The sequence below is a fragment of the Pimephales promelas genome, chromosome 8 (genome assembly GCF_988280905.1).
Source record: "Pimephales promelas chromosome 8, fPimPro1.hap1.1, whole genome shotgun sequence".
NCBI lineage: Eukaryota > Metazoa > Chordata > Actinopteri > Cypriniformes > Leuciscidae > Pimephales > Pimephales promelas.
The window spans coordinates 22,810,537-22,836,964 of record NC_142776.1 but is presented as its reverse complement, the minus strand read 5'-3'; the positions used below and the strand labels follow the sequence as shown (position 1 = coordinate 22,836,964).

The 26,428-nt window shown below is 37.2% G+C and overlaps 2 protein-coding genes across 24 annotated transcripts in view; one reads left to right on the top strand and one right to left on the bottom strand.

The window, feature by feature from the left end:
• dlg1a (discs large MAGUK scaffold protein 1a) overlaps nucleotides 1-26,428 on the bottom strand; it is a 137,640-nt gene that overhangs the window by 66,830 nt on the left and 44,382 nt on the right. For 11 of the 23 annotated variants that reach the window (XM_039691434.2, XM_039691435.2, XM_089134174.1 and 8 more), the window contains one exon: nucleotides 25,840-26,007. In XM_039691434.2, the coding sequence (XP_039547368.2) occupies nucleotides 25,840-26,007 (168 nt within the window). Of the gene's footprint in view, nucleotides 1-8,069; nucleotides 8,295-15,051; nucleotides 15,401-16,070; nucleotides 16,116-20,552; nucleotides 20,661-25,839; nucleotides 26,008-26,428 lie in introns of those variants that run through there. The other 12 variants (XM_039691429.2, XM_039691430.2, XM_039691431.2 and 9 more) reach the window with 5 other exon arrangements.
• The window catches only part of LOC148978102 (uncharacterized), a 39,994-nt gene continuing 22,252 nt past the window's right edge, over nucleotides 8,687-26,428 (top strand). The window contains exon 1 of the mRNA XM_089134187.1: nucleotides 8,687-8,786. Coding sequence (XP_088990313.1) covers nucleotides 8,687-8,786 — 100 coding nt within the window. The remainder of the gene's footprint in view (nucleotides 8,787-26,428) is intronic.

Here is a 26,428-nt window from a genome sequence, read left to right as displayed (position 1 = left end):
TAAAGAAAACATCTTAAAGATGTTTGTTTAAATTGTTGATTCAGTTTTAAATGTTCTGTTGGTTGTATTTTATCCCAGCTTTTATGTAGTGTTAAAAAACTGAAACAGGAAGTGCTTCTGGACCAGTGTTGTTTACATCTTGTGAAATGGTCTATAGTGTCTTATGATTCAGCCTCAATTATGGCCCCTCAAGAACAACTACACCGCTTTACAACTACAGGACAAGAAGAGCTAAATAAACTTATCATTGCATCTAAACCAACAACATGTTTATTAGATCCAATACCCACTATAAACTACTGAAAGAAGTGTTACCTGTAGTGGAAGAGCCTCTTCTCAATATTCAGTGTGGGGAAATTCACTTTCTACATGAACTAGTTCAAAGTTTAGCTCACACATTTTAAAATGAACTAGTTCAGTTCATAGTTCATACTTCAAAAAAAATGACTAGTTCATAGTTCCTTTTTTCCATATGTTGCAAGCTTCTTTTTTTAAATATATATATATATATATATATATATATATACAGTATATATTAATTATTGCCACCACAGCCCATATACAACCACAGACAACAATTATTTTATCGACTGGCAAAGTTTGCACAGAAATGTAAGATTTTTCCCATCCTCACCGACCTCGTCATAAAACCGGTTTAAATGATCATGCGCCGTCTCCTCACGCGCAGCGCGCTGCTTTGTCGACGGCGGCTGCTTTGTTTCGCTACATATTAAGGCCTGTTTAAGTGCGTTTTAGCCGGGTTTTCGCCTGGAAAGCTCTATAGAAATCTGGCACCCTATTTGTACGAAGTTAAGAGCGTGCGTTCACAGACACCACCACCGTTTACAGTAACGTTCATAAGGCAGTAATACAGCACGTTCAGTTCACATTCACCCAAAATATGACTGCCAAAATACTATTTAGTGTCCAAAATACTATCGTTCATTGAACGCGTTCAAGCATAACACTATTATTATAATATTAATAAAAATAATTATAATAATAATAATATTAAGTGTCTTGCTCAGGGACACATTGGTGTCTCACAGTGGATTTGAACCCAGGTCTCTCACACCAAAGGCATGCGTCTTATCCACTGCACCATCACCACCACCAAATATCGTGACGGATTTCAACAGATAATCCCACCCCAGTTTTTCTATCAAGCTGATCAAGATTTTTTTAAACAAAGTTTAACAAGTAGTTATTACAATTATTGGTAGACTCTTCAGTTGTGGTTAAGATGATGTGCAAATAAAGTGAGAATATAGTATCTTTAAGTTGGGATGTATTTACTGTGTGTATATCTTCCTGTGGCTTTACATCATATTATAAAAAGATTGATCTTAATATTAATATATTATTATTATTATTATTATTAAGAAGATGAAGAATTAGAACATTAATCATAAAAAACAATATTATTATTATTTTATTATTAATGTAGCCTATATTTATAATAATAATAATAATTAATATTAAGAAATAGAAGAAAGTGTTTATACATAATTAGAACATAAATAATAATAAGAATAAGAATTGTTATTATTAATATTTATAATAATAATAATAATCATTCATATGAAAAAGAAGAAAAAGTGTTTATAAATAGTTAGAATATCAATAATAATAACTATTAAGTATTATTATTATTATTATTCATATTTATAATAATAATTATTATGAAAATTATTATTCAATTTTTATCATTGTTTATTTATATTTATAAAATAATAATAATTACTGTTATTAATAATAATCATAAATAGAAAATTGGTTTATAAATGATTAGAACATCAATAATACTAATTATACGTATTGTTATTATTATTGATTTACATTTATAATAATAATGATGATAAACTCTGGCATGGTTGTTATTGCTGTTGTTATTAATTGATATTTATAAATAAATTACACAATGCTTAATAAAAAAAAACTTAAATAGCAACTCGTATTCTTATTAAATCATAAGACAGTTAAATCCTTTTCCTAAAGGTAAGCTTGACTGTATTTTCCATCATGAGTGGCTTCTCTGACACTTTATTCTATGTGAATGGTGGTGGCCCTGCACTCGAGCCAGAAACCGCAGAGTCACTTGTACAACACGCTTAACAGTTCACACCAAACTGGTCAAGAGGTGCTGCCACTGCAAATGATCTACAACACATTGTTTGGATCTAAGCAGGCTTAATGGCAAATTACCAATTAATGAACACTCAAATCACTTTGCCCTCTGCAAAACACCTCTAATGCGTCCTATTGTACAAACTGCAGCCAGAGGATGCGTCAAAATAGGATCATCAGCATAGTCTAAATTACAGAGAAGCAAAATGTTCATTCCTGTTGCCATGATTCACTGTGGAGAATGTCTCCTACACACACACAGCCCACAGATCTCTCTCCTCCACCTCCCCCGGCCGGCACACACAGGAGCGAGCCGGAGAAATACTCATCTGCCAGAAGAAGAAGTCGTCGTCGTCATTTTCATCTACTACAACCTAGCTGAAACCATAAATAACACAGAAGGAGGGTCCCCCTTTGGTCTCAGCTGAACTAATAGGGTTAATGGGCAGGGTCACAGAGGTGACTGGATGGATTACGATGGTGATTGATGAAGCGACGGCAGACTCATCTGCTGTTTACCCAAGAGCAAGAGTTCCACCCGCACATTGCCCCTGATGAAAGAAACTCGGGTCATACAAAGCTCTATGTTCAACAGATATGAGAAATAAATAAACAAGTGCTGCCACATGATGAAATGTCCTTGCTTGACGATCGCTATGGCAACACCATGGCAACAGCTTAAGCTGCAGTGAGACCTGCGAGGCTATGCATGCTCTCAGGAAGACTGCAGCTCTACGGATCTTAAACTGGCTGTCTTGAATTAACATCAAGTCATTTCGCAAGCCATGCTGAGATGTTTAGTTTTCTATTGTTATGATTTGTCTTATAACATTGCATTGAAACTTAACATGTTTGTATTCATACATGCCATTTCTTACAGTTTATTTAATGAGAGCTCAGCTATGATCTTAAAAATACATGTTCTATAAGGAGGTTTCCGCAGCAATGCCACAGACCATTTTTGGTTCAACAAATACTGTAACAGTGAACAGTTTTTTTCTTAGCGTGAAGAACGTTTTAAAAAAAACTTTCTCCGTTATACAGAACCATGCGTGTAATGGAAAGGTTAAGCTGGATGTTAAAGGTTTTTCAATAAAGAACCTTTATTTTTAAGAATGTAATAAAACAAGACTCATTTTATGTATGGAAATGTATATTACATGAGGTAGTTGACACCTATTAGATATCAACAACATGGCAATGCTAATAGTTTCCATAAGTGGTTACACAAATGCTAATGCAACATCACTCATTTAGCTCCTAATTTCACATCACACACAGAGGTGCAGTGGTAAATGAAGGGGGGCAGAGCTTGAGATCTTGGCGGTGGACGATAGAAGCCTGGTGTATCATCGTGATGCCTTTATAAGATTTCCATGTTCTAACAGCTTCTGTTGATCTATTTCTGGTACAGAGACGTGACACACAAAGAGTACACACATATACAGTACAGACATATGTGCATGCCACACAGAAGTATGTGTCTATACTGAAAATATGTCATTGAAAATATCCTTTAGGGCTAGAAATAAATAGAAAATGTTAAGATTATTGGCATGATGTTTTACACAAACTTGGAGGTCACGTACTTGAGTGTTGCAAACATTAAGGCGAAAGGAGAAAACATACATTTTAATTTTTTTCATTATAATATATACCTAAAGGTTTATTAGGATCATCACCTATTCAATTTCTCATTAATGCAATTATCTAATGTATTTATGGGTGTGGTCCTGGTCAAAACAATCTCCTGAAATCCAAATCGTATGTCAGAATGGGAAAGAAAGGTGATTTAAGAAATTTTGAGTGTGGCATGGTTGTTGGTGCTAGACGGGCCGGTCTGAGTATTTCACAATCTGCTCAGTTACTGGGATTTTCACGCACAACCATTTCTAGGGTTTACAAAGGATGGTGAAAAGGGAAGAACATCCAGTATGTGACAGTCCTGTGGGAGAAAATGCCTTGTGGATGCTAGAGGTCAGAGGAGAATGGGCCGACTCATTCAAGCTGATAGAAGAGCAACTTTGACTGAAATAACCAACCGAGGTAAGCAGCAAAACATTTGTGAAGCCACAACATGCACAACCTTGAGGCGGATGGGCTAAAACAGCGGAAGACCCCACTGGGTACCACTCATCTCCACTACAAATAGGAAAAGGAGGCTACAATTTGCAAGAGCTCACCAAAATTGGACAGTTGAAGACTGGAAAAATATTGCCTGGTCTGATGAGTCTCGATTTCTGTTGAGACATTCAGATGGTAGAGTCAGAATTTGGCGTAAACAGAATAAGAACATGGATCCATCATGCCTTGTTTCCACTGTGCAGGCTGGTGGTGGTGGTGGTGTAATGGTGTGGGGGATGTTTTCTTGGCACATTTTAGGCCAAGAAAACATTTATTTAAATGCCGCATCCTACCTGAGCATTGTTTCTGACCATGTCCATCCCTTTATGGCCACCATGTCCCCATCCTCTGATGGCTAATTCCAGCAGGATAATGCAACATATCATAAAGCTCGAATTATTTCAAATTGGTTTCTTGAACATGACAATGAGTTCACTGTACTAAAATGGCCCCTACAGTCACCAGATCTCCACCCAATAGAGCATCTTTGGGATGTGGTGGAACGGGCGTTTGGTGCCCTGGATGTGCATCCCACAAATCTCCATCAACTGCAAGATGCTATCCTATCAATATGGGCCAACAAAAGAATGCTTTCAGCACCATGTTGAATCAATGCCACGTAGAATTAAGGCAGTTTTAAGTATTAATTAAGGCGATAGGGGGTCAAACAAAGTATTAGTATTAGCTGTTCCTAATAATCCTTTAGGTGAGTGTGTGAGTGTGTGTGTGTGTGTGTCTGCATATATATATATATATATATATATATATATATTTTTTATTTTTTTTTCATTTATATATATTTATATTTATTTATATGTGTATGTATGTATTTATTTTTGTATGTATGTATGCTAAAGTAAATGCTTTTGTCTTTGGATGCAAAGCTTTCTCAAAGCTTGTAGGGAAAAACTGATCAAATATTTGCATTGCATTTGCATTTTTCCAGTTTCCAGTTTTTCAGTAATTTCCCTCCTCCAGTATAAGAAGAATTTCATGCTCATAAATTATGTTTGATTCAAAGCACAGATCTTCATGTATTTCGCTTTCTCATTAAGTGGATCCATGCCTTCAAATGGACCATAAATCTAACAGCCAACGGCTTCACATTACCTTGGAGTCTAAGCAATAACTTTCCCCCTTTTGTGAGATCAAGGTGAAGCCAAATTTTACATGGTATGCGTCATTTGATACATTCAGCTGTGACATTTAAATATAGTTGATTGAAGATGCCATATATCATGCAAATAGCAAGTTAAAAAAAAATGTTCCGCTAAGTTGGATTTATACTTTTAGGCTATAAAAGACATAACATAATGCAGCACTTCTAGCATGAGCATTCTCTGCAATATAATGCAAGGTGAAGCAAATAAAAATCCATGAAATTATGCTATCAGCAACCAAAATATCAGATAGATCACTGTAGACGTTCAGCTAAGGGTTTAAAAGAATAATTCACCCAATATTAAAATTTGAGATATCTATATTATATATTTTATCTGACCCCCCGGTGTGAGATTTTTTATTTTAGAACATTTTAATTCCATGCCGATGCGTCATGCAGCCACTGCATGGCATATTTATTGCTTTTCTTCAGCTTTTTTTCTTTTTTATTCAAAACATTCACACATTTGTAATTATATATTGACAATCTTGATATTTTACGATGGTCAAATTTGTGGATGTGTTTTGTCTTTATAATTATCATGTTACTAGATTAATAGCAGACAAGGTTAGTTTGCACCCCAATTATAGCACCTGTCGGATTTACATCACGTAAATTCATCCATTTCTCCCAAAATAAATAAAAGTAAGAGGCCAGTGAACAGAGAGAAGACTTACACACTTTATAGTTTATCTGTTCTTTGTAACCTAAAATACCTCTGAAACCTAAAATGTACATTATGTGGTTAAAACACTGAAGAGTTGTAATATGAAAAGCACTGAGTGCATCTACCTCTGGCTTAGTGCCAGCCAAAACAAAAAAACATTATAATCGCACCCCTGTGATTGTATTGTGGTTGGGCGATTTGTAACTGAGGGGGCACAAATGAGATCTGAGGGGGCTATGCCCCATTTTGCCTCTCCTGACACCAGTCCTGCCTATGACTCATGCACTCATTACATCCACTCACTGGTTCAAGGATCTGGTCACAGCATTGCTGGATAGACAGAACAAAATGAAAGTCATTATTAATTGATACTCTTCCCCTCCAGTGAGCTCTTAATTGCCATCATATGGCTCCAGAAAACTTAAAAAAGTTGGAATTATGGCTGTAGTTTAAGTCCCCATTCATTGGGCTACTATAGCGTTACACAAAATTACACCATCACCTGGTGGTGATAAAACAACCATAGCTGCAAAAGTACATTCCTAAAAAGTTTTCAGTGTTCATAATATCTGTCCAACTCAGCAATGGTCTAGTGAGTAGCATTGCATTGGGTTGCATCACAAATCCATGGTCTCGCATATATTGCTTTGCTCTCATATCACTTCATATCAAATGTTTGCAGTGTACCAGCTTCAGTATGGCAATAATTATATGCACTTATATTCAAATATTAACATTTGATTATCTGCAGATGAACCAAATCAAGAGTAGTGTTAGTTCTGGCAGGTCAAGTCAGTCAAGCTTGCATCAACTGATCAAGGTCTACCTACAGTATAAGAATACAATGCCTATCACAGCACACCATATATAAGGTATATTAAGTAAAGCATATTGTAAAGCATTCCCAAACTCTATTTTCAGAATATTTCAACACTCTACTTCCACTAGCTATATTACATTAAAAGAACAAACTGTTATGTAGGCATCATTCGGAATAATGGCTGGTTTGGCCCTTTTGGAAACAAAACGTTTGTAACAAGTGTGGTAACAAAGTTTATGGCAGGAATAAAAGAACTGACAGTAAAGCCCTTTGTTGAAGCTTCTAATTAAATTGCTTTCATTCTATGGCATGACCCCCCATGACACAATGAGTGACCGTTTGTTCTTGGGAACAGAACCAGCCTACCTGAAAGACTACTTTTTTTTTTGGTCCGCTCCCTCAGGTCACTTCTTGACAGAAAAGATCAGCAGAACTACTTTGACTTAACCGCTTTATATGATTATATTCAAGAGGACTATCATTCACCAAGTGAGTGCTTTCCTCTACCTATGGGAAGCAGATACTTCAACTGTCCAGTATGATTATATATATTGTAACTCTCAATTAAATGGTCTTTCACTGAATAGCTCAGCCAATTTCAATTTCAGCAAATATAATTCATTGAATACATAAATAGCTTTTTACCTGCACTTTCTTACAAGCAAAGTGACTATCAGGGCTAAGCATTTTTCTGCTGTTGTTACACTAAAGTTATTGTCATTGCACAAAAGGACAAATTAAGCAAATAAAAGGATAAAGACTAATTGAAAGATGTAGATGCGTCACTCCAGACAAGAAAACTCCAACAAAACCAAATCTTTTCAACTGAAAGGATAACTTACTGGCACTGCCCCTTACTAGCAAAAGTATTCAAAAAGGTAGATGTACCAGTCAACATCCCTGTTGTTCATAGTAATACAGTTACAATACGCTATTGTCTTTGCAAACAGTGAAAGGACAAACTAAGCAAATAAATGGCACATATAATTCTTAATTAGGAGGTGTAGAAAGACATGGAAGGATGTTTCACTCTAGTCAAAAACCCCAACAAAACCATCCCCTGAATGGCTAAATATACTAGCTCAACTAGTTTACAGTGGTGTTTCCCCACACTTTGCAAGTACACGTGCATCATCTCATGCAGCAGGTGTGCAGTGACGAAGAGTTACCTGGCTTGCTCCTGCAGTGATGCAGTCGCTGAAGGCACCGCGTCGCGTGAAGAAGGCCAGCAGCTGCTGCCAGCGAGAGGAAGACGAAGGCAGTTCTTCGCTGGAGCTCCGTTTGGCCCACTGCCTCTGTTTGGACCCTGGGGCGGCATGACCGGATGCGGTGTTGGCCCGACCGCCTCGCGGGTACAGCGTGTTGTTCCCAAAGATGTAGTTCATCACAGCCCTTGGGGCCAGGACAGATCCGCAACAGCTGTCAAGCGCCGAGGCGGTTCGGAAAGTGGCAACGTGGTAAAAGAGGGAGGGGTGCACCTGGATAAGGTTACAGCATCCTCTCACGGATCCGACGACGGAACAATGCGAGCGTAAAGTCCATCCACGCCCCAACTCACAACCTTCCTGTCCTCACCAGCTGGGAGATCAAGTGTGCAGCAGTCTCATGCTGGAAGGTGGAGTGGGCAGCAAGAAGGGAGGAGGTGATCGTGCTGCCCACGAATGGTGCACGCTACTCTGGGATGTGACTCCAGCTCCAGACTAGCTGAGACCTGAGAGAGGATCAATGAAGGACCGGGGAGCTCTCTGTGCATGGGGGAGAACCTAAGAGCCCGAAGAAGCAGGAAATGGGTTCAATTAACTGGCAAGTGTTGCAGTCGAAAGCCCACAGTTCTCCAGGGATTCTTAATCTAAATGGACTGGGGCTACAAGATCGTCCACGAGCAGGTATCAATCACATCACTTTCTTAAAAGCAAAAGAAAGCCTTCCACTGTGCATTAAATATAGATGCTGGCATTGAGGGTGGTACCCTGATGAAAAAGAAACGAATGGTGTTGTTGTAGTCCTTTTTTTCTTAGGCATGGCCACACTCGGAGGACTCCAGTTCTCCGGCTGATCATTAGAGACAGCCGAGCCACAAAAACTATTTCAGCAAAGCTATTGATTTTTCCCTCCTCCTTGCACTTTAGACTAAAAGCTTCATTGTCGGAAAAGATACGATTACCTAATGATTATAAAACTTTGTGAAAGCAAACGTACGGCTCCGAACGGGAGAGGGAGGCATAGATCCAGTGAGATCCAGGGGTAAAGGTAGATCCAGAAAGCGAGCGAGCGTGCGCTACTCGTACAGAAGATGACGATTCCATGCTGTCTGGATGCTCCTTCTGACACAGATCAGCTTTCACACGCTGCAGTCTCTTTCCACACACACGATTCAGTGAGGGGGAGACAAAAGCCTGTGCCTTCACAGTCAGAAAAAAAAAGAAAGAGAAAGCGATTGCAAAAAATAACCTCGTCTATGTTAATAAGACTAGAATTCCTGCAGATCTCCACCACGGCAACGCTCCCAGTCAAACCTAATACTCTGTGCCGGTAAAAACTATCCAAGGTGTGCCACAGGTGTCAAATGAGGTAACAGACATTGTCACAGCTTGTGCCTCTATTCCCCCAGGACCAAAACCATGGCAACAGCTTCCACATCAAAAAAAGCAAGCAACTCCACAGAGCCTGAGCCCTGCCTTCTACACCTAAATAGATTATATGCACAGGGCTTTATTAGAAATTAAAGTACTACCAGCAATGGGCCTTTTAGAGCACAGCATCTGATCGGAGATATTGGCAACCGTCTTCAGTGATACCGGCAATTTTCAAATTAGCACAACAAAACAAACAAACAATCTATGACGTCCTTTTGTGGTTAAGGGAAATAATGCACTAAAGCTGCTTTTAATAGAATACAGTGTTTTGCATTTACTAAATAAACAATAAAAAGGATGCAAATAAATTAATTATTTAACCTTGTTTCTTTAAAAAAAATATTTGATTTTATATTTCACAGTTGTATTTGAAAGCCAACAATGACACAAATCGCTGCCTTGAGACAACGCCTCAGGTCATGCTTTCTAGCATTCTCATTTAAATTTGACCTTCTAAATGTTGGTGTGTATCAATAATTCATCAGCAATTAAATAAAAAAAAACACTGTGCATTTATTTTTAATGAGTGTTGCTGTAGATCCCTCACCATGGCACACCGTCTTCATGGACACCTCAAGATTCCAGACCCCCGACATCACAGCAGCTCAAGACTGTTAAAACTCGTACAGAGATTCCTGCTACTGTATACATCGCAATGATGACACTAGATCCAGATCTAGTTCTCAGATCCAATTAGGTGTCCTAAATCAACAGCTGGACTTGACAATTACACAAAAGTGTGAAAGTTTACAAACCTTATCCAAACCTTACTGTAACACAGATCACTCTGGACATGTAGTTCTCAACTGAACTGAGGAGTCACCTCCCTAACCTCCTTGGGTCACATGTGTGCAGGGAAAAACAATATATGTAATCATGTAATCACCTATGAGGATATCAATATACATGAGATTAATGTTTAAGAGGGGGGGGGGGGGCATTCCTTGTTGACGTGTACATCCAATCAAAAACTATTTTAGTATTTTAGAGAAAATTCCTCCAATAAAATTGGTAGAAGTATACGAACTCCAGCATGGACACTCTCATTCCTGAAATTAATTAACAAAACCACAATAACTACAACCAAGACAACAATAAATTTAAAAGGGTCATGAACTGGCTTTTTAACTTTTATTATACTGTTGTCTGAGGTCAACTTATGACAATCCCTTGGCTTTTGCATTCAAAAACATCAAAATGAATAAGTAATAGGCTATTTTCTACTCTAGTTTTGAGCATAGCTCAAAAACGCTCGGTTTTTATGGGCGTCTCGCATTAAAGACTTGGAAGTAAACGCCCACTGCTGTGAGTGGATAACCGTTTTGCATATTATAATGAGTTTCAACTCACTCTTCGGTGCACGTGGGGGAAATTGTTTTGAAAATGTCCAATCTTGTAAAATGGCAACCGGAATGATTCACCCATACATGTTCAACCCAGAGTCCGTGTGTTGCATCATTCCTGTCAGATCCAATATAGATTGTACAACACCGTTCTTTACTCTTAATTGGTCTGCAAATGCAGTATTGTTAATTAAACAATCCTCAGTGAAATGAAGCGAACAGACTGACAATGTTTTACCCTCATCAGCTGGAACGTCATTAAAAATAAAGTTTATCCATGCAGTCCTATTGGAATCCAGAGGAAGCTTATGCAGCGACTGTCTTCTTCCATAACCAGGCGCTTCACAATATTTTGTATTGCTCGCTCGGTAGCTCGATCCGGTTTGTCATCACGAGGTAGGCATATGTTAATAATTAGCTATGCGTGTAATGCGCTAATCGGTGGGCGGGGCTAAACCGGCTGTGTTATAGTAGGAGTTGATCTTCTTTTGCGGGAGTGGTATTTTATCCTCTTTGTCGTCATAGTTCCCCACTTTGAAAAACGAGTTGTTTGCTGAACCTGGTGTCAATAAAAGCTTTTATTGGACTAACAAGGACGTTTTCAGTTCTGAATCTTACAGGATATTCTTATAATATGATGACCTCTTAAGTGTCAAAAGCTCAAGGAAAATTAGATTTCTCAGTTCATCACCCCTTTAATTTAACAATAAATAAACATGGTTTGGGCTGACTATAAATTGTGTGTGTTGAGTTATTGGCTGGAGGGAGTAAAAATTCCCATATTCTGTGCATGTCAAGTAAATAAGTTCACATATATTGTTGGCTTGATGCAGTTAATGGTGATATTAATAAAATTACTAACATTCAAGCAAGATTAAACACTTAGGTTTTATTAATAACACTATCTAGGGACTTTTTCCTTTTTTACTTTCGTATGTTAAACTATTTTGCTACTGGACTGAGTCGCCACTTAATGTCTAATGTAAAATCTGTGTACCGAAGCAAAACTGCTCTGGGCTTTATTGCATTGGTGATGAAGCAAAGTGCTGTAGAATGGCAAATCATACTTTACAGGAACGACAAGCTCTTTGTCACATTAATAGACACAGGATTGATATTGCACTTCTGTGACTGTCAGAGCAGAACATCATTGTTCCAAAACAAAATTTTCAGTTCAGCCTATGACATGTCAGAGAGAGGCGTGATCATTTAATTACTGCACAGCTCATTTATTTCCCCATAGAGCAAAAGACTACAAAGCAAGCAGACTGTATTATGAGAAAACAAAAAACAAGCATGCTTATGGTTGCTAGGTTGCTTGAGTCCATTGATCTCATACCCAGACCTATATAATAATCAAGTCTTTAAACCGGGTCCGTCTTTATTTATTTATTTTTTTCACCAGTCAAAATTAATTCAACTACCTGCTTTGAGTATTAATGAATGAACATTAATATTAATTTGTTCTATAATCAAACAATTATGCCTTGACAAAAAACATTAATTAAAAACAGAGATTGGTGTTCATGCAATGGGGTCCAACACTGGGAACCACTAGTGAAAATACAGATTTTTCACATTTGACATTATCATCCTAAAAACTACAGTGAAAAGCAGCACAAACAAAGATCATGTCAGTATTTCTTAGTATTTGAAAGTACAATCTGATGATCGTGTCCTCTTTGCCATAACCTTTCCTCATACTAAATGTTTTGATTCAGTTTTGATTTGATTCTCGATTTGATTTGATTTTCAATGGTGACCTGCCACCCAGTATATACATTGATAAATGAATAAACTAAAATGTAATGTTATATTACATTAAATTCTAATTAATTGTAATAAAATTCAACTACATATACAAAAAGCTTCTGTAGCTCTTTAATCTTGACAACACTAAGTAAAACATAGTAAAAACATTTTGGACAAGACTTTTCACTTTTTTTTCACAAACTAGAACCAATTTTCTACTGCTATTATACACTCAATCACAAAAGCGTGCCCTCACAAACAGACGCGTTTGTTGAAATACTTTGACTCATTTTTAAAGATGCCTCTCCATTCTAATAAGCAGCTGTCTCTTTTGTTTATCACCTCACAGTCTGAGCCATTCCTCCTTGTCCCCAACCACCAGCATTATGGGCAATCAATCGATAGCACAATACAAGGACAAAAGCCTTCGGAGCGTCCCTTGCCTCTTCCCCAAGCTCTCAGTCTCAAGGCCATATGAATTTCAGCAGTAAACACGCAAAGAGATGAGCAGTTATTTCAGAGATGGGGTGACAATAAAAATGGCATGTGGTGCTACTCTACATGTTAATGTGTATATCTTCTGTCGGCAGACACCGCATGATTGTTCCATTATCATATTCGCAGTACATTTTCCTTTCATGCTCAGACACACAATTACATTAAAGGTATAAAAATGCAGAACCACCGAGAGACCTTTAAAATACAGCATATCTAGTGATAAGAAAAACGCATGGGGATGAGCTCGTGTGATGAGCTTTAGTTATCCATCCATTTATACTGCTTCCAACAAAAAATATTGTATAAAATGTTTATATATATATATATATATATATATATATATATATATATATACACACACACATACACACACACAAATTTACATATCATTTTACATATTTTCTTTCTTCTGTGAAACACAAAAGGAGGTGCATGGCAGCAGAGGCAAAGGTTTGATTTTGAAATTGCTGAGGACAGGGACAACAATATATAACATTTTAAGTTTTGATCGAAATTTTTGCGAGGGATATATCGGTGTCACTGGATATTGGTAAGGACACGTCCCTAGCGTCCCAACTAAATTCTACGCCCCTGCATGGCAGAATGTCAGACCAGCTCTCGTCCAAATAATGCAAAAAAAAAGCATAATAAAGATTCAGAAATCATATAACTCATTTGCTATATTCCAAATCTTCTGAAGCCATTCAATATGTTTATGGGAGGAAAGACGAGCACACAATCACATGGACTACTTAAAGGATACTTTCATGGAGCTTTTTTTGGTCACTTTGAAGCTTGCCATTACAAATAAACATCTACTTTTGTTGTATAAAAAAACAGCTGCACTGTCTCTCTGCCTAACAACACATTTTGCATTCTCCGGAAGCAAGAAAAAAAATTATAACCGAGTATTCATTTTGGGTAAACTGTCACTTTAAGGCCCGGTTTCACAGACAGGGCTTAGATTAAGCCATGATTATGCATTAGTTCAATTAGGACATAAGTAGCTTTTATAAACATGCCTAGACAAAAACATTACTGGTGTGCATCTTGAGACAAAACAATGGCACTGATATATTTTAAGATATGTCAGTGCAATTTGCTTTCAGTTAAAACAGCTCAAACATGCATTTTAGTCTGGGACTAGTTTAAGCCTTGTCTGTGTCATGTTTTAAAGAAGTTTATCATCATGCTAATATAGTAAAAAAAAAAACTATGCAATCACAACATACTTTTCAACAAAAGAACGATGTGCCTCAGTACATAAAAAACCTTTTACTACAACTAAATGAAACTAAACCAAAACCAACTCAAAACAAACCAAACAAAACAAAACCAATTGAAACCAAACCAAAACAAAAAACCCTAAATGGGACAAGGTGATGGGGAAAAAATTGATGGGAGAAAATATTATATCTCAATGCTTTTCCATTCTCTCACAACACTATTGAGTTCCCCTGAAAAACTTTGTGAGTGAAATAATGAGGCGGGGAAACGCAACACTTCCAAGAGAAAATGCAAAAACAATTAAATACAAGTGTTTCCTCCCCTCTCATATTTTTGTCCAACCCCATGTCCCCTTAGGGGCTATGTGTAAAAAACAAACAAACAATCATTTCAACACACACACACTCTGCTTTTTGCTTTCTCTACAGTCCAAATCTGTGCATACTTCAGTATAAAAGTACATATAAAATACTGCTTCAAACAAAAACTAAATGATAAACTTACACCTTTAAAACCATGTCCGTAAAGCCGTTGCATTTAAAACGAAAGGAGGATGTTACAGGGGAGGCAATCTTTTCCTCCGCTTATCTGTCCTGTAATTTACATGCACAGCTCAAAGTCATTCTGTCTGGAGCAAACACGTTCTGTCGGCATGCATTCCACAAACCAGCTTGATTCACGTATATAATACTAACCAGCAACTGCAGCTGCAATCTCTTGGTCCTCCTAAAGCTACTGATCAGACGTCGTCCCATCTTTTTGGCGTACCAAATGGAGGCCAGCATGTCACTTGCTAGTCCTGAGGTGAAACCCGGCACAACGTGACATCCAGGGTTTGACAGACCGACCGATACAGCAAGGTACTCCTCAGCTCTGATCCGAACTCCCCGCCCACCACCAGAAGCTGCGTCAAGGTGATCCCATGATGCAGTGCACGCAGGATAGGACAGTGAGAAAGGGGGCTAGGAGCTTGTCCCCACTTGCGCCCGCCAAAAAGCTTCACGGGTGAACACGTGGACCTGCATGCTGGCCGTAAGGTGACGGCTGGTCTAAACTGTGGTCTGTTAGATTCTCCAAGAATGACACAGCTCATTTTTCAGTAATGCTGTCTCTCTCAGCTACAGCTACTGCAGCTTTTATGAGGTCACATCCTTCAACTCTCAGGCAAAACGCCCAATCTCTGATTAGACCACAATGACATGGCCAAAGAGGTTATTCGGACGCCAGTTCTGCAGAAGTAAAAAAAAAAGTACCAAGTAACGTTCATGGTTCATGAACGTGATCTGCACTAAATATGGGGATGATAAATTCACCCAAAAACTAAAATCGCATCATTTACTCACCCTCAAGATATTCCAAACCCGTATGACTGACTTTCTTCTTCTTACACAAAAGAACATATTTTGAAGAATACTGAGTTACAAAGTTACAATTGTGAGATATAAAGTTATAAGACTGTGAGATTATAATTCATATTGCTAACAAATAAAGCTCCAATTACAATCAATTAAAATCCACAAGGACTGAGACAAAATCTGTATAGCTCAGCAATAAATGCTTCCTCCTCCGTTCAAAAGAGACAGCTTGCTCTGACATCCTAAAAGTTGTCACCATTAAGAAATGAACACAAAACCAGCCTCACTTAAACAGCAGAGATGCATATTCAAAAAGAATTGTGAAAAAAATGACATAATTTAACACTCAAGGAACATACCAAGTGGAGTCTGAGCTTACTGGCAGCCATTTGGTCTCCTTGTGATCATCGGTCATGCGTCACTTTATTTAGTGACACATGGGATTTGAAGTCTTCATGCTCACAGTACACTTAGTGCCCCATCACAGATCCACTTGTCCCCACAGAGGCTATACAGGCTAAAACAAATTACTGATTGTACCTGAGTCAGAAAAGCACCTTATTAGAATTCAAGGCAGAAACGCTTCCACCTCCAGCTCCCATTACTTTATATGGCTGGACAAAACTAATGCACTTACTGCCCTGCAGCTCCAGCCACATTACTGCATAACTCTCCACTGCTGATGACAAGCACTAGAGACATGAACACAATACAAACATGGAAAAGCCCATGAGACCAGAGAATATGAAAAGATTAGCTCACCCAAAAATAAAAACGCAGTCATCATCTCCTTAACCATGAGGTCTTGCTTGCCAAACATGCCTATGCTACAGTATTACTTCACGTGGCTCTTTCCATACAATGACAGGATCACTGAGTGTCACGGTATTGGTGTAATCAACACGCATGATGAGGTTACAAATTCAATAGCCTTTAATAAACAAATAGGGAGACCACCAAGTTTTTGCTCTGTTGCAGGACAGTAGATGTGATTTTGCAGGACACGTGTGAAGGGATAAATTTACTACTGTGTAAATATTGATTTACATCTGTTGGAAAGCCCATGTGTCATTACATTGGATTGGTTTTAAATAACCAATAAGCTTTGCTTATCGTGATCGGCTCTCAATTTCTCAAAGTTCGAGAGATGTCATGTAATTTACTCTAAACTTTAAGGACCCATTCAGTCTGCTGAATATAGACCATTTCACAAGATGTAAACAACACTGGTCCAGAAACACTTCCTGTTTCTGTTTGTAACTGTTTTCTTTATTCCACATGTAAAGAAAACATCTTAAAGATGTTTGTTTAACTTTTTGATTCAGTTTTAAATGTTCTGTTGGTTGTATTTTATCCCAGCTTTTATGTAGTGTTAAAAAACTGAAACAGGAAGTGCTTCTGGACCAGTGTTGTTTACATTTTGTGAAATGGTCTATAATGAACTAAGTCAGGGGTTCTCAAACTCGGTCCTGGAGGGCCACTGTCCTGCAGAGTTTAGCTCCAACCCTGATCAAACACACCTACCTGTGAGTTTCTAGCATAGATATCTATATAAAGGCTATATCTCGTCCACGCTGCTGGCCAATCTGCAACTGGCGGCCATCTTGTCACAGGTAGCTCGCTCACTCGTAACATTGTGCTAATGGTACATGCACTATTTAAATAATCAACTTGCTCAATTTTCTACCGATTTTCAAACGGTTTGGTTTGTTATAATCGTCAGAGATGTAGTTATGACACAGCATACTTATGAATAATAAGTGTATAAAAAAAATAATCATCCAGATAATTATAGCCACGTTCTACATTTCTAACGTTTGTAAGAAACCAAACCGTTTGTAAATCCGTCAAGATTTCAACGAGATAAGAGTATTTGTGTTTGTGCTGACCACTCATCTTACATCAGCTTGCCTGTGACAAGATGGCCGCCGGTGATGACGATAGAAACTCCGCCTTAAGACATCTAGCCTTTATATTGATATCTATGGTTTCTAGTGATCCTGAAGACCTTGATTAGCTTGCTCAGGTGTGTTTGATCAGGGTTGGAGCTAAACTCTGCAGGACAGTGGCCCTCCAGGACCGAGTTTGAGAACCCCTGAACTAAGTAACAAGCTTAAAGGTTAAAAAAACAAACAAAAAACATTTTATACCAAAATACATTTTAAGTAGCGACTAGTTTATTCCACTCTATGCAACCAATAAATGTGTTTTACCAGATTTAGGGCATCTTGAACTTCAACACTGATTCTTTTACTTCTTCCAGTCGACATCAGCGAAAAAATCCCTCTCTATGACTTGGTTGGTTGGTTATTTTCTCGGTCTAGAACATGATAGCTGGACAAGTGGATTTTATATGACATTTTTAGTGTTGTGTTTCTTATTATTGTATTGTAACTTCAGAGAAGGAGGAAAAAATTATTATTTTTTTACCTTTTCACACTCAAGGTAAAAAAAGAGAACCGACAACTAGGACTGAGAACTAAAGACTATAGACCATTTCACAAGATGTAAACAACACTGGCCCAGAAGCACTTCCTGTCTCATTTTTTTAACACTACATAAAAGCTGGGATAAAATACAACCAACAAAACATTTAAAACTGAATCAAACAGTTAAACAAACGTCTTTAAAATGTTTTCTTTACATGTGAAATAAAGAAAACAGTTACAAAGTGAAACAGGAAGTGTTTCTGGACCAGTCTTGTTTACATCTTGTGAAATGGTCTATAGGGAACAAATGATAAGGCTAAACGGGACACGTCACGTGCAAATCACAATTAACCATGGAATCAAGCACGAACAGAAACAGAAACCAAAGAAACTGAAACTAAACAGAGCAGGGAAAGAGGAACTAAAGGACCAACAAACAGAACTGTTACACTGAGGTGAATGAAAAATATAAATTTTGGGCTGAGCTAATCCTTTAAGAACAATTGAATTAGCTTCCAACATCAATGATAATAATAATAATGAGGAATGATTCTTGAGCATCAAATCAGCATTTTAATAGGATTTCAGAAGGATCATGTGACAAAGACTGGTGTAATGGCTGCTGAAAATTCAGTTAATTGCTATTACAGGAATAAAATTACATTATAAAATGTATTAAAATAGAACACGCTACAAAATTCTTATATTTCACAATATAATGGTTCTTACTGTATTTTGATCAAATAAATTAACCTTGATGAACATAAGAGATTTAATTGAGATACATCAACAAAAAAAAAAAATATTTGTATCTTATCTTACCATCCCCAAATTTGAGAATATCAAAATAATACCCCAAAAGACCAAGTAAAAAAACGATGAAAATTTTAAAATAGACTATAAATTAAAAAAAGAGAGAAATAGTAATCTTCTATTCTTAATGTGTAACGTCATGGAAAGTCCAAAACAAGAACTGTCAGGCAAATGTGAAAAGCTACATTTTTTAAACAAAATAACGTTGCTATTAACTAACTGTAATTGAGATATACGCAGACCCTCTGTACCATCTGTTTGCATAGAAGTCTGTAGGCCTGTTAATATAAAGACGATGCGTGTCCTGTTTCACAACCTCCCCCAGAAAAAACATTTGTTGCCACAAATCTTATAAGCACCAAATGCCCACTTTAAAAAGGCGGTCTGACATTCTGTTCAGTGAACATGAAACAACTCTCTGAATGCATCAACAGAGAGAGGCTAGAGTTACACATCACTTCTTGAAAAGACAACAAATGCATATACACAGAAGATAATCTAAAGCTTTCTACAAAATACATACTGATTTCATTAGTTGAATGAGAACCATATCTCTTAAGCTTTACATCATATTTGGACACCCCAAAGAGACCAAATGGTCTGACCTACGGATGAACATGGTTTGTTAGAGTAGCTGTGCAATAACTTAAATTAAACATTAATTATTGAATCCTCTTTGACCCAAACACTGTCAAATGCCAATTTTATCTGAGAAAATTGCCCTTTCAAAAGCGCCAACAACAACAGATATGGTAATTTCTTTCCGAATAACATAAAGGGTTACCCTGGAAACAAACATTTCACACTGATATAAATTCGTAAAAAGAGTTCATCTTCAAATCTCTTTTTAGCTGAACTTTTTTTTTGCCCCAAATATGTCAAAATTATTACTAATATTAGTTACTAATGATTAAAATAACATATTTTCCAAAACAAAAAAACAACAAATTAAAGATTTCATAAGAATTGAATCCACAGGACACTTTTGATATTAAAGTCAATGTAAATTGGTGTTCACTGTTCACAACACCTTTTACTTTGGTAATGTGATGCATTTTTAATAAGTAAAACGGAAATAGATGCTGGCTGTTACATAACAGCATGAAGTCAGACCTAAAACAAATTCTTAAAAACCTTAAAACAAACCTTAAAACAAATCCTTAAAATTGGTTAAAACAATCCAGTAGCCTATAGCGTAACTGATGTCAGAGGAAAATTTTGATTATATTTTAATAAAAAACTGTTTTTCCTTTAAAATAATACACAATAATAATATTAATAATACGAAATAACAGGAAACTTAAGTAAATATGGAATTGACAGCATTTTGACTGCATGTTTACTGTATAAAATAAATAAAATACAATAAATAGTTAAATTATATCATCCAAACTACATTTCCAATATACATCCATGACATCTTACACTGTGACATGTCTGCCACCTTGTGTTTACAAAGCAAACTGCAACAGCTTTCTCTTAATTATAAGCTTGTGCCATCCGTTTTATCATTTTTGCATGGAGAGTTGTGCTTTGAATAATATGAATAATAATGGAAAATGTGTGAATGAAGACAATAAAAAAATCACACCGGGTTACCTGCATCAGTGTGTCACTTTGCGAGTATAGTGTGGCAAAGGCGGGGGCTGGAACCTCCTCACCCCCTAATGTTGACGACCCATCAAAAACGCACTCCAGAGACTCTACCTGAAGAAGGGCACGCAGTTTCTCAGGTGATAAATACGACTACCCAACACACGCTGAACACACACACATACATATACATATATACATACATATTTATTTATTAATCAAACAATGTGCCCACAAGCAGCTTTAGAAATGACAGGGAAGTGTGTAAAAGCATTGTGCCCTTCATTGAAACCCATGCAGCTACTGACACAACACAACTTCACTAAGCAACAAACAGCTGGCAAATGCAAAAACAAGTGAGGAATAAAACAATGTGCGTATGAGGCGAGTTCATAACTGAACCCTAATCACCCATAATGTCATGATGATGATCGCTCATAACGCAGCACGCATAGCACTTTTCTTAAAACATGGATCATCATGATGAACCGCAGACACTCATACAACGCACACACTTGAAGTTGTGTGGCAGAAGACAGTGAGAAAATGATGTCATCTCCATTACATGGAGCCATTGTGAAAATGATTGGACAGATGAGTCACAATGTCATCAGCTGTGTATCATTCTCGATAAGTCATGAAATAAGTAATGTGTTTGTGTGTGTGCACATATATAGTATATATGTATAAATATAATGTGTGTGTGTGTGTGTGTGTGTGTGTGTGTGTGTGTGTGTGTGTGTGTGTGTGTGTATACAGTATATACAGAGATAGATAGATATAGACCATTTCACAAGATGTAAACAACACTGGTCCAGAAACACTTCCTGTTTCAGTTTGTAACTGTTTTCTTTATTTCACATGTAAAGAAAACATCTTAAAGATGTTTGTATAACTTTTTGATTCAGTTTTATATGTTCTGTTGGTTGTATTTTATCCCAGCTTTTATGTAGTGTTAAAAAACTGAAACAGGAAGTGCTGTTTACCAGTGTTGTTTACATCTTGCAAAATGGTCTATAGATATATATATGAGACTTGGGTCTCAATAAGACTTGGTTCTGACGTTAGCCAGGCTAACACAAATCGATAACGTGACCCACTTCTCTTAGTGCTGGATGTTAACAAACAAACTATTTATTCATTCGGACAAAAATATCACAGCAGAGCTTTGCTGAGCTTCAGCACAGATATCGTCGTAGGCCTCACAAGTACGCAGGCCAGTCACAGGACGCTACAACTGTGGGACATGGAGAGCCACAAGATGTCATCCCCATCTGTGCCGACAGTTCCAGCCAAGCATGCAGGGAACCATAACAATCCCATAATCAGGCAAAAAAGCTAAAATCTCAAACATCTACGACTTGAAGTCAGTCTGGCGTTAAACAAGTGCATCTGCTTTAAGAGGCAAACTCAGGCTGTGTGCCACTGAAGCAAAGGTTAAACAATCGGATATTCTGGATGGGAGCGTCCCTGTATCTTCTTGACTGCCAGAAGAGCGGCCTGTAAATAGAAACCTGACCAGGGGCATGTGGTTCATGTGTCGTGTGCTGCAGAGAGCGTGCAGTCACGTCATCATCAGGGCAGAGAGTGCGTGAAGCAAGATCTGATTCATGGGAAATATGATCAACACTGACAAAAATTACTCAATATATTGTGTTAAAGCAAAGGCAAAGAAATGACACTGCTTAAACACAATTTACATTTAAAAGTCCTAAAGAGACACTAACACAGCTAAAAATGTGACACTGCTGTTTTAAATGGGATCCAGAAACAAGTACTATGATATACTTGATATATATACTGTATATATATATATATATATATATATATATATATATATATATATATATGGAAACAATGTACTGTACTACACAACATCACCAAAACAGAATAACAAAAATGTGTAGGCTATCTTTTTATAGAAGTATGAAATAATTGTAAGCAGTTTCTTTAATGCTTCTTATAGCTCCCTATATCTGGCTGTGTAAATTAAGATGGAATAGAATACAGTATATTAACATTGAAATAACACTCCTTACATTACAAATAACAGCCAGAAGGTGGCGTAAGATTACTACAGTCACTAATAGGGCCAGAAACTGAAAGATTATCACATTACCACCCTATTTGCAAGGAAATTGTTTTGAATCCTCATCTTAAATCACAACTAGAATTGCCATTGAACTATCAAATGCGGTTGCGGTCAGCGAGGCGGCAACATGATTCATTCCGAAAAGGAAAACAAACAAAATTGCATAGGTGCATATTTGTAGCACGATGCACTCGTTCTCAGAGCTCATATTGTTGTGAGGGAGAGTTAAGAGAGTGTGCGCATCAGCTGGGCCAGCAGCCAGAAAGCACCATCAGCCTAGAGCACATGGACTGATTTAGGAGGAATGCAGGCTCATAGTGATGACAGAGCGAGTGTGTTTTTGTGTGTGTGCGAGGACTGCGCAGCTGAGGATGATAGGAGGTGACAGGCAGGGCTTGTCAGGCGCTGCTCTGTCGGCATGCAGGAGCTCCACTGATCTGAGCCCAGCACAGCTCCTCCTCGAACATCAGCACTGCTCAGTGTGCTGGGAATTGTGAGTTTTCAAACTGCCACATTCATTTTGAATGTCTGCAGTGCACCACATGGTTAAATGATGGAGAATAATAATAGTTCATTGGGAGAACCATTCAAGACGTCATTGAGTGAGAACACTAGGTCGTTTATAGGCTGAAAGCTCCATTAAAACAAAATTTCTGTCGTTAATAGCAGTGTCCTTAACGCCACGTGAAGAGACAAGCGACAAACTATTTGTCTATCCAGACAAGGGGGAAGTAGCTTAGCTGGTCTTAGCTGATTTAAAAGAGCTGTATGTAACTTTTTCACTCTACTAAAGCATAAAAATACCATAATATGTTTGCATTTATTGAGGAGACATGCTAAGTTCGCATACTCGTTCTCTGAAAAACACTTCTACAGCCAGTTATTTTACTTTGAAATGTGTATTTCCAGGCCTTGAATGTTTGTTATTGTTTTGGTCTGTGAAACTGCACGTTGCCCATATTCATTGTCCATAGCGCTCGTTCCTGTTGCGTGTGCTCAAACTGGCAACCCTTGTGAGCGCCATGCAGTCTGAGGAACAGGTGGCGGGAGAAACAATGATCTCCAATATTTTGACTTTGAACACTTGTTTTCATTCTTACATACTGCACTCTTAAGTGGGTCAAGCTAGTGTTCAGTTGATTTAACTGCTCTGCAAGTTGGGTTCCCAGCTAGCCCAAAACCCATTAAAAACAAAAGACCAGACCAGTTGAAACCAGCAATCTAGCTTAGGCTAAAAACTAAGATTGGTAAACAAAGACATAGGGGGAGAGCGGGGCACAACGTAACGCTTTTTGACTTTGTCAATTTGTGTAAATCTACTTAAGGTTTAGAGTATTTTCCTCATCACATTAATTTCCCACATGTCTAGTACAATTATGTGGTTTTGTTTTATTAATACAGTGTATACTTTTTTTCTTGATTTATCCCGAAAGAATAGAAGTGAAATGTGACAACATGCCCCATAGGTGGGGTACATTGTAACATGTGAGGGCCACATTGTCACATCACCATAACACAGCTTAAAATGCGATCTGATTATGATCTAATAAGTCAAACCAAAATATTTTCTTAATAAAATACAATTGTTCACTTTTTCATATAAAAAAAATAATGGCATTTTTTAATTGACAACAAACACACGGGAAAACACAGCTATACAGCATAGTTCAAAACAAAATAATAATTAATCACTTCTGAACATTGACTCTTAGTCTTTATTTACATGTTTCTCTTGTTTTCTCAATAGAATTCATAAAAGTATAGAGTATAACAGCATATTTCTAATAGGGGCACATTGTAACGCAGTGTTACAACATGCCCCAACTGCAGTTTAAACCCTGCTAGTGTCTTCTGCTAGTTAGCGAAGCATTAAAGAATCATATCAACTGTTAACCAACAGATTGGAGATTAAAATAATGTCAGATTTGTCTAATTTTAAATAAACACAAAAATTAGAGATGAAAAATTAACTTGAGTAAGAAACATACTTTTGCTATGGTTAAATACATTTTCAGTGATATCTTACAAAGATTTTTGGAATTTTGGCGCAATTTTTCCTCTATATAGTGTTGACATGGCAACTAGTAAATACACCAAGTTTTGTCATGCTAGCATGTTGTTTAAGTATTTTAAACAAGTGTGTTACAACTAGCCCCGCGTTACGTTGTGCCCCGCGCTCCCCTAATACTGTATGTCCGCACACTAAAATTACAGCTCCAAAAATGTATAACAGTGCAATGATTCAACCAAGGTCTTCATTCATCAAGCAAAATACACTGATGGTCAAGATGGTCTGATGGTCAAAATATTCCACTGTATATAAATACATTTTAGGAGCTGTAATTTCAGTGTGCAGACTTTTTGGTTTGTTTGCTTCTATCTTGTTACATTTTTGTCCTGCATCTGAAGCCAATTTGGGTTTTAGATGTGTACCCCCTTTTTTATTAATAAAAACGTTCTCTTATTCCAGTGGCAACTACAAAACTGAAACTGAAATTTTCATCCTAAATTTGATGTTCAACATTGACAGATGAACTCAATTCTTCCTAATAGGTCTGCAAAAAGAAATTGATAAAAATCTATAATCAATACTCAAAATAATCTTCAACGCATTTGATTTATCGGATCTGTAAACTATGCACAGGAAGCATGTCACTCACATCACTATTTATTCAGTAGTAAAAAAATATAATTTGAGTTATCTTGCCCGTTCAGGTGCTTTTACAGATGTGTGTTGCTTCTGCGTTTCTGTTAAAGTTAGAAAGGCATGATTATATCCATTTTGCACAAAGGCTTATCTTGACGTAGCTCGTCATAGCCTTCAAAAGGACAACATTGGGCAGGGTGTGGATTTTTTTTTTTAAAGAATAAATTCTAATGAAATATTTTATATTACTTATCAATCATTAATTAACAATTAGTAATTATTTTTATTCGATTAATCAATTAATCTAAGAAATAAATCAACAGATGCCTTGATTATCAAAATAATTCCAAGTTGCAGTCCTAGTGTCTGATTTAGTGTGTGAATGTTATTTATTTGGTGTTTGTTTGTTTGTTTGTTTGTTTGTAAACATGAAACTGATGGAGATTCTATCACAAGCAACACTGAAGCATGTTTACAGAGTGCACAGAGACAGAATAGATGCCATGCAGCACAGAAATGTGTCACGGAGCCATTGGAATTCTCGGAGATTTTACCTTCATAGGAGAGATGTGTGAATGAGAAACATAGCCGTGTACATTCTCAATCTGGGAAATGTTCTTCTCCGACACCTGGACCAGCTCAGGAGGACGCACATCCCCTGGTAGGTGCGGAGAGTTGTGTTCTGGAGGAGACGTGGTATCCTCATCCTGATATCTATATTTCTGAGAAAGAGAAAAAGAGAGAGAGAATGTGTACAGTGATACCAGTGTAATATTAAATTAATTTATTGCAGCTACACTGACCCAAACATGATCTTTATACGTGATTTGATGTTCAACCGACGGGAGGTAAAGATTAATGTTCAAACCACAGTTAATGAGAAAATGTTGAATAAAGGATTGTGTTTTATTGATTACATTGCCAAAAGAAAAAAAAGTTAAAAAAACAATAAAAAAAAACATTGCAAGCAATTGAATTCCCTGTAAATGAAATTACCTTTATTTTTCACAAACCAATCTGCTAACAGTATGTTTTTTGATTGTTTTATATATGTGCAGTTAACATAAAAATACATTTAATTAGAAGTAAAGGTGACATATTTTTATTCTCGTCACCTCACTTGCAATTATAATTATTTCTTTA